Source organism: Zalophus californianus, chromosome 13, assembly GCF_009762305.2.
Source record: "Zalophus californianus isolate mZalCal1 chromosome 13, mZalCal1.pri.v2, whole genome shotgun sequence".
Taxonomy (NCBI): domain Eukaryota; kingdom Metazoa; phylum Chordata; class Mammalia; order Carnivora; family Otariidae; genus Zalophus; species Zalophus californianus.
The window spans coordinates 89,110,199-89,122,449 of NC_045607.1; the positions used below are offsets into that span (position 1 = coordinate 89,110,199).

A 12,251-nucleotide genomic window follows, 5' to 3' on the forward strand; every position below is an offset into this window, starting at 1 on the left:
AAGAGAAATTTAAAAAAAAGGGGAGATAATGGGATCAGGCTGGAGACTAGAACAAAACCTTACACTAGAGATTTAGGGTATATTTTGGTCTGTTAGAAACTGTATCCCAAAAATTTAAAGAGAGAACAACTTATATATGGTTAACTACAATGAAGGGATAGAATAGGACTCTAAAAATGAAAAATAAAAAAGATTTTAAAGAAGGGATTGATAAGATGTTGGTTGAAGAAGGGCAAAAGAAAAATTTAAAAAAATATAGAAGAAGAAAAAGAAAATTAAAAAGATTACCTTTGAAAGACTAAAGCATCATGGGGAAAAAAGCCATGAATTCTATGTGCTGTATTCCCCTAGCGCTGGAGTTCTTCCGTTCTTGATTGGTAAACTTGGTCTTGGCTGGCTGTTCTTGCTGATCTTCTGGGGGAGGGGCCTGTTGCGGTGGTTCCCAAATGTCTTTGCCGGAGTTGGAGTTGCCCCGCCCTTGTCGGTCCAGGCTGAGTAATCTGCTCGGGTTTGCTCTCCGTAGCTTTTGTTCCCTGCAAGCTCTGGTACAGCTTTGGAGGACCAGGGTGAAAATGAAGGCCTCCCAATCTCCACCCCGAGGAGCTGACAACTTGAGGCCCCACTCCCCAGTTCGCCCCCAGAGAAAAGCAGTCAATCACTCCCGTCTCCCTGGTCTCCAGCCACACTCTGTGCTCACCCGGCCCCTATGGCCGAGCGTTTCTGTCTCTGGCACGCGACCCCGTTTGGAGTCTCCAAACCCGGCACATTCCTGCGGTGTGCTCCCGTGCCTGTGTCTCCCTGGATCTGCTGCTTGTTGGGTCCCTGCTGGAGGAGCAGTGGGCCGACTGTGCCACGGATCCCGATTTATGACCACCCCTCACTGAGAGCTCATTCCTCGGCTCCGTCTTTGCAGCTGGCTTCCCCGCTCCAGAACCTGGGAGCTCTGCCGCACTCAGGCACCCCCGGTCTTTCTGTGACCCCGAGGGTCCTGAGACCACACTGTCCCGCGAGGGTTCCACCCCCTGCTTAGACACTGGAGCGATGTCCCTCCGCGGAGCCGACTTCTAAAAGTTCCGATTTTGTGCTCCGCGGCTCTAGCACTCGCTGGTAGTGGGCTGATGGAGCCTCCTTCCCCCTGTGGTCTGTCTTCCCAAATATCGCCCGGATTCACTTCTCCGCAGGTCCTATCTTCCGGAAAGTGGTAGCTTTTCTGTTCAGAGAGTTGCTGCTATTCTTTTCTTCCATCTCCTATTGAGTTCATAGGTGTTCAGAATGGTTTGATCCCTATCCAGCTGAATTCCTGGGACCAGTCAAAATTTAGGTCTCGTCCTCCTCCGCCATCTTGCTCCCCTCCGAGGGAGAAAATCTTAATCAGGCTCCATGCCCAGTGTGGAGCCAGACATGGGGCTCAGTCTTACGACTCTGCGGTCGTGACCTGAGCAGTCATGACCTGAGCCGAAATCTAGAGTTTAGACCCTTAACCCACTGAGCCACCCAGGCGTCCCTAGTACCTGTTTTTATGGCCTATTGTGCTAGGTAAATACCTGTTATAGTTCTGATACATCACACACTTCTCTCATTATGCTTTTTGGTATAAATCTGTAGTCTGTGTTCTCATTATGACTAAATATTGTTCATTGCTGAAGCAAGTAGTATTCTGTAATCACATTTCCATTCTTGTGCAAGTTTTGTTTTTCTGGGGGCTCATCGTTACTTCAACTTTTTTCCTTTGTATGAATCTTTTCTCTGTATCTCTTTCTATTCCTTATGAGAACTCTATGAAGTAGCTCACTTTTCAACACATCCTTCCACACAGTCAAACATTATATCACTTCTGTTTCTTTGCTGGAAAAGTCCCTTCTTGATCACTGGTTTTGCTGTCTCTTCTGGACGGGTAGCTTTTTAGACCATGCACAGCTGTAAGCCTTGGGCATCCTTCTCTTACCGTCCTGGGAATTATTTTGTCTGTCTTTTCTTGGATCCCTGGTTTCTGAATCTCATATTTGTCTTATTTTCTGCCAATACCTGTTGGTATTTTTGTTGGGATTGTGAGAAATTAGAAAATAATTTAAGGAGGATTTTTACAACTGTATGATGTTGAATTTTCCTATCCAAGAACATGGTAAAATCCCTGTATTCAAATAAAAAGTTGCATTTTAACAATAGTGTTTTGAAGTGTTTCTAAAAATGATTTTTCACTTTTTTTGGTGAATTTTAATACTAGATACTATTTTTGTGTGTGTGCTGGTGTAAATGAGGCTATTTTTTTCATTATATAGTCTAATTGACTATTTTTTCTGTATGTGAAAAGCTGTTTTTTGTATCCTACTATCTTAATGAATTATCTTTGTGTGGTAGTAGTTTTGGGTTCCCTAAGAATACAGTCATGTAATTTCCAAATTGAGATAGTTTTATCTCCTTGTTTCCAATTTCTATTCTTATATTTCTTTCTGTGGCCTAATTATGTTAATTAAATACAATGCAATGCATTATTAAGATTGGGCTTTCCATCTTATTCCTTATTTTAGGAGAAGTTGCTTCTTCCATTAAATAAGGTGTTTTTCCATTAAATTAGATACTGCATTTTAGGGTGATTATATGCTCACTTATGTATGTATGATACAATCATAAGATACCTGTATATGATTTTGGTTTATACTACATACCTTTGAACTTATAGTATGAATGTTTTAACCTTAGCGATGTATACTTGGTATGTGAAAATAAATGCTCATTTCTAATTAGTACCAACTTTTAGATGACTGACATATTTGTCTAATACGGTTATTGGGAAATAAAGTAAAATTATGGATGAAAAGTGAACTGGAAAGATGTGATAAGCCCATATTTGAGAGGGTCTTAAATATCATACACAAGAATTTATAATTCAGATTGGGTAATTGGGAGCCATAAAAGACATTTGAGTAATTTAGAAGAAAATTAATTTAAGGGAATTAATCTAACACCATGAAGTGAAGAGAATTTTCAATATGTAACATGCAGTTGACTTTTTAAATGATACTTATTATTTCTTTTTCTTTTCTCTTTTTAGGAAATTGAACTTTGCTCATTAAGAGAAGCTTTGTCCTTTGTGTCATTAATTGATGGCTATTATAGATTAACTGCAGATGCACATCATTACCTCTGTAAAGAAGTAGCACCTCCAATGGTCCTTGAAAATATACAAAGCAACTGTCATGGCCCAATTTTGTGAGTAATAACTGACTTTAAAAGTAAATTTTTAAAAAGTCATTGAGATACTGACAAAGAGAATTTTACATAATGAAATGATACACGTAGGTTTAGGAGTTGAGGAACAAAATACCACCTTAATGTGACCAAAACTTCTTTTTTTTTTAAACAAAAGTCTATTTGCAATCAGATTACATAATAATTAGAATTATATAGGGTATCATTTGCTATCTGTATCCCAATCTATAATACTTCTAAATTGTACAGTCTGACATTTTTTTGCCTTGGTGTGTTTAAGTAATTCTTAGGTGTTAATTTTTTTTAAAAAATCCTCCAATTTATATTTCATTAATTTTGAAATACTGCAGAGGAACCACAATGCAAAATTTGATAATCGTTATTATTTTTGGATAATCCCGCTCCTTCTAGTGAAAGCTTTGAACACAAGATGTATATGATGTCCCTATTTCTAAGGCTAATGCTGTGTAGTACTTTCTGCAGTGATGAAAACGAAGATGTTCTGTTTCTCTGCTGTGTAATACAGTAGCCACTAGTGTAACTGAAGAACTGAATTTTAATTTATTTTATTTAATTTATTAATTTTTTTTTAAGTAGGCTTCATGCTGGGCAAGGCTTGAACTCACAACCCTGAGATCAAGACCTGAGCTGAGATCAAGAGTCAGATGCTTAACTGACTAAGCCACCCATGTGCCCTGAGGAACTGAATTTTAAATTTAATATAATAACTTTATATTTAAATAGCAACCTGCAGCTACTAGCTACCATATGGATCTGCACAGTTGTAGACCTTTACTTGAATACTGGATAAAGCCAACGATCATGCATAACTTCTGTTTTCCCCAAGTCCTAGTTCTCTCTCAGCCAATATGTACTTTAGTGACTGGCACCAGGCTTGAAAGACTTGAGCAGAAGAAGTAGTCTGGGTTCGTGAGCATATGTGTCTTGACCTTAACCTACCCTTAATTAAATATTTGAGAAAACATATCCTGACTGATGTTTAAGACTTGATTCTGTCTATACCTCTTATCTGTTTAATAATAAGTATTGTTATAAAAAAGTTACACTACTTGAACATTCTATAACTTAGGTGGTTAGTATTTAAAAACTCCTACCATTTCTTTCATTCATGTGTTATTTATCCACCCATTCAAGCGTTATTTCATTTATTTATAGAATATTTACTGGGTACCTAATATGTGCCACTGGTTTATGTATGAGAAATACAGTAATGAATGAAACAGATTTTTCCTGCTTTCATACAGATTACATTTTGACTTTTCTTTCAAGATGTTCAGCTTCAATACAACATATAGCACATTTTGAAAATCAGTAGTCTTTGTCACTTGCCATAGGTCTTCTATTATACTTTGGTATTATATTAAATATTAAAATAATGCGTATACATTTTTATATTAGTAGTTTCTGTGGTAGAAAAGACATAAGTGTTTTACAATATATTGTTTGCATGGTTAAATGAAGTTTTATGGGAGTGAGTATGGTTTTTAAAATACTAAATTTTTAATTAGAAGGCAGAAAACTCAAATGAATGAAATGTTCTTAGTGGTTTTGTGGGTCTTATGATACCTTTTATTTGTTTTTAAAATCCGTTGAATTGGTTTGAACTTATTGCAAAATACCTAGGCGCAGCAGTGTTTTTCCTTGTAAGATAACTGATAAACATATAAAGTAGAGGAAACTTATAAAAATTCTGAGACTTTTAGATTTGACTTTTGATCTCTTAGATGACATTTTGGTCTTAATGTCATGGCACTTGTCACATTATCATTCAAGTTACTTCTTTACCTTTAGAATGGATTTTGCCATCAGTAAACTGAAGAAAGCAGGTAATCAGACTGGACTCTATGTACTTCGATGCAGTCCTAAGGACTTTAATAAGTATTTTCTGACTTTTGCTGTAGAGGTTAGTATTTCACATTAATGGTAACATTTTTTTTTTTTTTTAATTTTATTTCCCACTCCACTTCTCTCCTCTGGCAAAGATAACATCTTTATTTAGTTTGTGTAATTTCCCCTTCATGTTGATCTACCATTGTTTCTTTTTTTAATACTCAGAATTACAACTCTGGATATGATAACTAGCATAACAATGCTTAGTTTACCTCAGGGATTCCGTATCAATAAATAAGATATAATTTCTAGGATTTATATAAAAATATGAAATTATTTATAATGTCTTTATTTGGAATTTATTTTCTTTTTTGATGTTTGGATGTTACTAGTGTGTCATATTTTTTCAAGTCTCTCCAAGTCTCCTTTCACAAAAATGGAGATCTTTACGAAAACACACAGAACTAAATGAATCAAAAGCAAATTTTGCTTTTACTGGTAATGGCTACAGGATTAGAGTGAAATAGGTTGATAACAAACAAACATAGCACTTTTAACTAGTGGTTTTCCAGTATTAAGAATAACGCTCTACATTGTGTATGTCTTAAGGATAAAACTACAATAAAACCACACTGTTAATACAGAGAATTTTAGATCTTGTCTAAGATTGTTTATTACCCAAAATATTTAAAAAGATACTGTCACTTATAAGGCAGTTTCATGGTATAAATCTTGAGAAACTTTACTGCAGCTTCCAAATTTATCTTACTTTTTAAAAGTATAGAAAGTAAGGATTTGGTAATTCAATTATTTTAATTTTTAGAAAATGCATTCATATTTAGCATATGGAGTAAATTAATTGTCCATAAATACATAGGGTAGGTTACTCAATGCGTTTAGCATTGTATAATACTAATAATCTACCCTAATTTCATTGTATTTTTTTACCATAATATATAACAGTCCATTATATTCAATTATCAATTCACAATGTGTTTTTCTATGTTTACTATATTTGCTCAGCCTCATATGAGGGCTGTTACATTAGAGAGTGTATGATATAACCCTGTGTTAAGAAATGTATCTTTTGGAAAAAGTAGGAAGATATACCTAAAAAGTATTAAATTGATCATGGTAATTATTCAGTATAGACAAATGTAGACAATAACAGAAAAGGTTACAATTAAGAAAGTGCTTTTTTTTTTAAGATTTTATTTATTTGAGACAGAGAGAGAGTGAGCACAGGGAGAGGGACAGAGGGTGAGGGAGAAGGAGACTCCCTGTTGAGCAGGGAGCCTGATGTGGGACTCCATCCCAGGACCCTGGGATCATGACCTGAGCCGAAGGCAGACGCTTAACTGAGTGAGCCACCCAGGCGCCCCAGCAAGCACTTTTAGGGTAGGAAGGACTTAAGGTATTTTGTCCATTTTATTTTATAAATGGTTCCAAGGAGATTGAATATGCTAATAAGCTCAAAAAATAGATGAAGAAGTTCATAGTATAGTCCATAAAGCAAACATTGAAAAGCTGAAGAATATTAAAATCACCATATGAGAGGTAACTATGCAGATACAGTAGTGGCACAATGAATGGGTAATCACCTTTGCTTGTGAGATGGGGTCAGGGACCTCACAGAAAAGATGATACTTGAACTGAGTGTTAAGAAGTGTCTAAAAGTCCATTGCTGAGAAGGAGAGGATGTATATTCATAGGTAGAGAGATAGCAAGTTTATCAAGACATGAAACAACATGGCATTTGCTTGAAATTCTTAAAGTCGCTTAGTATACCTAGAACATAGGTTGTAGGTTGGCAGTGGTAGAAGGTGAAGTTGGAGATGGCATCAGAAGCCAGCTCATGGAAGGCCCTATGTTCTAAAATAGTTTTAGATTTTATCTTGTAGATGATGAAAAACTGTTAAGGATGGTATTATTATTGTTAATTATCATTGCTATCTTACTTGCTTTTTAAGAAGACCAACTGTTAGGCCATTTATGGTAGGGTACATAATTATAATCAGATACGTTTTGAGGAACCAGGCACTCCCATCACCCTACGTAGTACCCAGTACTACGTCAGGATTCACAGTTCAAACGTCTAAATGTTCTGTTGGCTGTTTTTGTGATAACATTTTTGTCACAATAATTATTGTTTTGACCATTGTAATTTTTCCATCTGTCTCTTTATAATTAAACTTATATAGCGAGAAAATGTCATCGAATATAAGCACTGTTTGATTACAAAAAATGAGAATGGAGAATACAACCTCAGTGGTACCAAGAAGAACTTCAGTAATCTTAAAGATCTTTTGAATTGCTACCAAATGGAAACTGTTCGCTCAGACAGTATAATTTTCCAGTTTACTAAATGCTGCCCCCCAAAGTTGAAAGGTAAAATAATTTTCTTATTCATTTTAAGATACTGGTCATGGATTGTGTATATGGTAGAAGGCATCTTTAGTATATTTCTTTCAAAGGAAATATAAAAGAAGCAGCTCTAAAAACAAAATTTTGTCTCATTCTCTTGTATAAGCATCCTCAGATAGGATTGTTCAGTTTGATTTAGGTTGTCTAGACATGACCTGAAATTCTGTAATTCTAAAAGGGTAACCGTGTGGTATAAAATCCATCACTTATTGAACTGAAAGACTCCACTACCAAATTTTCATATATTGTTCTAAGTAAAAACTTTCATACTCTTTTAGAATTTTAATTTCTATAGTTTTAAAATAAAGATAGTAAGATTGGAAATCTCTTGAAATAACAGGTTTATTAAAAATTATTTGAAAAATTGTATTAGTTAAGGAAATCATTACAATTTTGAATGTTTGAGATAACTGGTTAAAATACATCAAAGTTCAATGAGTAAATTCCTAAAATAAATTTCTGTTTATTAAAAAAATTAACTAAGTTTTAAGTGTTTTTTATATATAGAACACATTTTATTTTACTCCTTTGGAGCAGTTTATACCCTAAACGTGTTTTGGTCATATACATCTTTTCATTGTTTGTTTTTTTTTAACAGATAAATCAAACCTTCTAGTCTTCAGAACCAATGGCGTTTCTGATGTTCCAACATCACCAACATTACAAAGGCATAATAATGTGAACCAAATGGTGTTTCACAAAATCAGAAATGAAGATTTGGTGTTTGTAAGTCATTAGATGCTAATTACTATCTTTTTGTCCTTTTAAAACAACTTTTCTTAATTTCCTATCCCACATTACATTCATGTGACATTTGGAGTTATTCTGTTATAACCTATAAATTCAAAAATTTATTTCAGTTTAAATATTTTTATTTCTTGTGCAAATGTGATACCAAACTTGAGTTAGAAATTAGCAAAACTAATTATTTTAAGAATGGAATTTTATTCTCTTTTTAAGAATTTAAGAATATTCCTTTATGAATCTTAATTTAAGAATTAAAAATCTTTGTCTACAAAAGACCTGTGTCTTAATTCTCAAGTTCTCAAGAAAGGAAGGGAAATGCAAGGGGTTAAAAATAAAGAAGGAACTGAAAACAAAGTGTACATAAAAGCTGCCGTTTGGGCTGCAGGATGATGTTGGGGGGTCGGGATTAGTTTCACTAATCAGGGGAATTAAGATCTCAAAGCAACACAAAGAAGGGCCAAGCCTTAAGACCTACATAAGACCAGGAGTTAAAAGTGAAACCATCTCTGAATAAAGCCAGGACCCTCAAGTAAGTACATCCTTAGTGAAACAACATGGATTATCAAAAATTCACCCACTAGAAAAAGAAGAAAGGGAGTGTTGTCTGTTTTAGTTGGGCTCTTGGGAAAAAAGTGTCTCCTGAGAATTTGTAACCATAAGCTTTTCAGTTTAGATTTCTTTATATCACCTGCATAGTCTGAGAAACCCTAAGCCAATAAATTAAAATAAAAAGTGGTATTCTCCTAGTAGTACCCTGTGATGCTTGGAAGAAGCAAATACAAAATCTTTTTGGAAGAACTTACTCTTGACCTGGGCCATCCAAGATCCCTTCAAATAAACTACTCTAAACATGAGATTTTAGTCAAAAATTTTAAAACATACAGGGAAATAACTCAGGATTAAGTGAGAGTCAGCAGACCAACAAACATCAAAATTAGACCTCCAAGAACTTTTCAGATTGACATGATAAAATACATATATATGTTTAAAGATACAAATGGAGTTGAAAACATGGAAAAGAATCAAGACATTATCAAAAAGACCGGAATGATTTGGAGGAAGAAAAGTATAGAATTGAAAAAATATGCTCATTGACATTAAAACAAAATAGACAAGTTTGAGAGCAGATTACTCATGGTTGAAGGAAAATTAGTGAATTGCAAAATAAATCTGAAAATTATTAAGATGCAGCAGATAGGGAGGAAGAAATGGAAATTATGAAAGAGAGCTTAAGGGACAGGAGAGGGGAATGAGAAAGACCAACTGATGTCTGAGTCCTTAAGGAAACAGTAGATAGAATTATACAGAATTATAAAGACAGGAACCCCGCACGTGAGTAACAGCAAACAAGACTTGCTACATGACCTAACATCACAAAACTAGGAACAGTAGAGCTTCAATTTGGACCATAGGCAGCCCTACTTCAGAGTGTAGCCTTTCAACAATTATTTTGTAAAGACATGCAAGAAATACTAGTAATAGTAGTTAAGTAGACCAACACTTACTGAGCATTACTTTATGTCACGGACTGCACTCAGTGCTTTTCATGTATTCATCCATTTATGTTCATAACAATACTGTGGAAAAACGATTCTCCCCATTCCTCAGATGAGGAGACCAGGACAGCGGCAGCACAGAGAGATACAGTAGCCTGTCCGAGGTCACACAGCTAGGAAGTGGTGATAAGGAACAGTCCACATTCTGCCTTCACAGACCATACTGTACTGCCTTTCTCTATTATGAGAGGCAGACAAAGAAAAATATATGTAAGTAAGTGCAGGTAAACACTGACACTCTGAAAAAGCGATAATTATAGCTAATTTTAGGGGGTTTAAGAACATGGTGGAACCAAAATGCACTTTATTCATTAATCCTTCTGTCTTTTATTACAGAATACAGATTAATATTTGCTCATGGATTTTTAAAAACCCTTTGTAATTAAACGTATTTCCTAATTCCTACATCTTTCCTCATCTTTCCTCATTCTTTTTTTCTCTTTTTTGAAGAATGAAAGCCTTGGTCAAGGCACTTTTACAAAAATTTTTAAAGGTATAAGAAGAGAAGTAGGAGACTATGGTCAACTACATGAAACAGAAGTTCTGTTAAAAGTTCTGGATAAAGCGCACAGAAACTATTCAGAGGTATGTATATTCTTTGTGTAGCTCGTGTAGTTTCTGATATTTAAACATATGCTCTCGTATTGACACACATTCATGCATGCAGCTTTCCCAAACTGCAATTTTTTAAAGTATATATATCAAGGACCTTTCTGAGGACGCTTTCTGGGGGAGGCTATAGAAGATTATAGAATTTTTTGATAATTTATTTCCAAACTAATTACCCTTAACACACTGTATTATGGGTATTACTACCTCTCTGCATATATTAAGGCAGGAACTTTCAAACTGGCTCTCTGAAGTTTTATGGGTTCCACAGATTTCCTTCACAGTTTATTTTTAAAAAAATTTTTGAAAGGCACTGTACTAAAGAACACTCTAGGTGAAATATGGATGCCTCTGGGCATTTTCCAGAGATGCTAGCCAGCAGAAGGCCAGTTGTTAGTTGCTAGGGGTCCTTAACATAGCAAGACGTCACCAAACGTGACATAACAAACATTTATGACACTTAAAATGTCTTAAATGATATTAGTGGAAGCTGACGTGAAACATCTGAGTGAAAGTTTTTCTAATCCAGAGTACCACAGTGATGATGAATGTGATCTTCAACTGTCCCCAGAAGTTCTAGTCAAAGGTTGGTTGAGTTAGAGTAATATTAATACCATGCCCATCCCCTGACATAATTGTCATGATATTTTATCTGCACAGAGAACATTCTTAATCCTTTGAGAAGTTATTTGAAGCTCTCATCCATTTATTTGAGTCCCTATCACTGTCTCTGGTGTCTGCCTCTGTGCCCTCCCCCAGGTGCTAGGCGTCCAAGGCTGTTGATCTTGCAGCATTCACCTGGCCCTGTGCCACTACTGCTCTCTCTTTGTTATTTCTTATTCCAGGCTTACTCAGGGGTTTCCTCAGAATGAACTCGAGCATCGAAGTTGATTGCAGTTGCAGGTACAGATAGGGGAACCGGAGCAGCCTTATCTGTAGTCCTGCTGAGAATAGGAGAAAGTGCATTTCTTGTACAGCGGACAGTATCTTTCTGACCTATGAACATTTATAGACACAAACAATAATTCTTTTACATTTTTTTGATGTTTTTCTTTTCCTTAGTCTTTCTTTGAAGCAGCAAGCATGATGAGCCAGCTTTCTCACAAGCATCTAGTTTTAAATTATGGAGTATGTGTCTGTGGGGAAGAGAGTAAGTAAAACTACAGACTTCCTTATGTCAATGTTATACCTTCTCAGAGCATCTATTTTTGTTTATATAGAAAATTCAATTTCAGGATCGTAACTAAGTATCACTATAAACCATAATTTAAGAAGAGTTAAATATTGTTGAAATCAAAAACATCGAAAACTGTTCACTTTTGTCTTCTAAAAAAGGAAACCAGTGAATGAAATTAAAATGCAGAAGACAGTTAACATACCTTATGTTAAAATACCCAAACAGTAGAGTATTATACTAAATAAATGTCTTAGAATCTTTTCTGGTAACCATAGCAATATGAATTATGGCTGGTTCATTATCATTGGAATAACCGGCTATTTTACTACAAATTTTTTTTGAATTGTAAAAAAAAACATATAAATAAATGATAGACTGAATTTTTAATGGAACTGACTAAAATGATTAGATGTTGAGACTTGATATATTCTGTTTTTAAATTTAGACTACATAAAAACTCAAGAAGTTTACATTCAGAAAATTACATAATTCTTCATTTTCCATTAATAATATGGATGAAATATGCATTCATTATTATGTAACATTTCTTCATATTTTTGAAAATTGATATTCTTTTCAAAGGCAGCGAATTTCAAATCTGTTCTGTGGAGGTATTTCAGGTATCTTGGGGTTGATGAAGTGAGAGTAAATCTACCTACAGTCATGGAGACTTCTGC

General features: G+C 35.0%; 1 protein-coding gene across 9 annotated transcripts in view; it reads left to right on the top strand.

The window, feature by feature from the left end:
* The window catches only part of JAK2 (Janus kinase 2), a 147,010-nt gene that overhangs the window by 107,451 nt on the left and 27,308 nt on the right, over nt 1-12,251 (top strand). For all 9 annotated transcript variants that reach the window (XM_027614590.1, XM_027614588.1, XM_027614591.1 and 6 more), the window contains 6 exons: nt 3,053-3,210; nt 5,023-5,134; nt 7,263-7,449; nt 8,084-8,211; nt 10,239-10,373; nt 11,460-11,547. In XM_027614590.1, the coding sequence (XP_027470391.1) occupies nt 3,053-3,210; nt 5,023-5,134; nt 7,263-7,449; nt 8,084-8,211; nt 10,239-10,373; nt 11,460-11,547 (808 nt within the window). The remainder of the gene's footprint in view (nt 1-3,052; nt 3,211-5,022; nt 5,135-7,262; nt 7,450-8,083; nt 8,212-10,238; nt 10,374-11,459; nt 11,548-12,251) is intronic.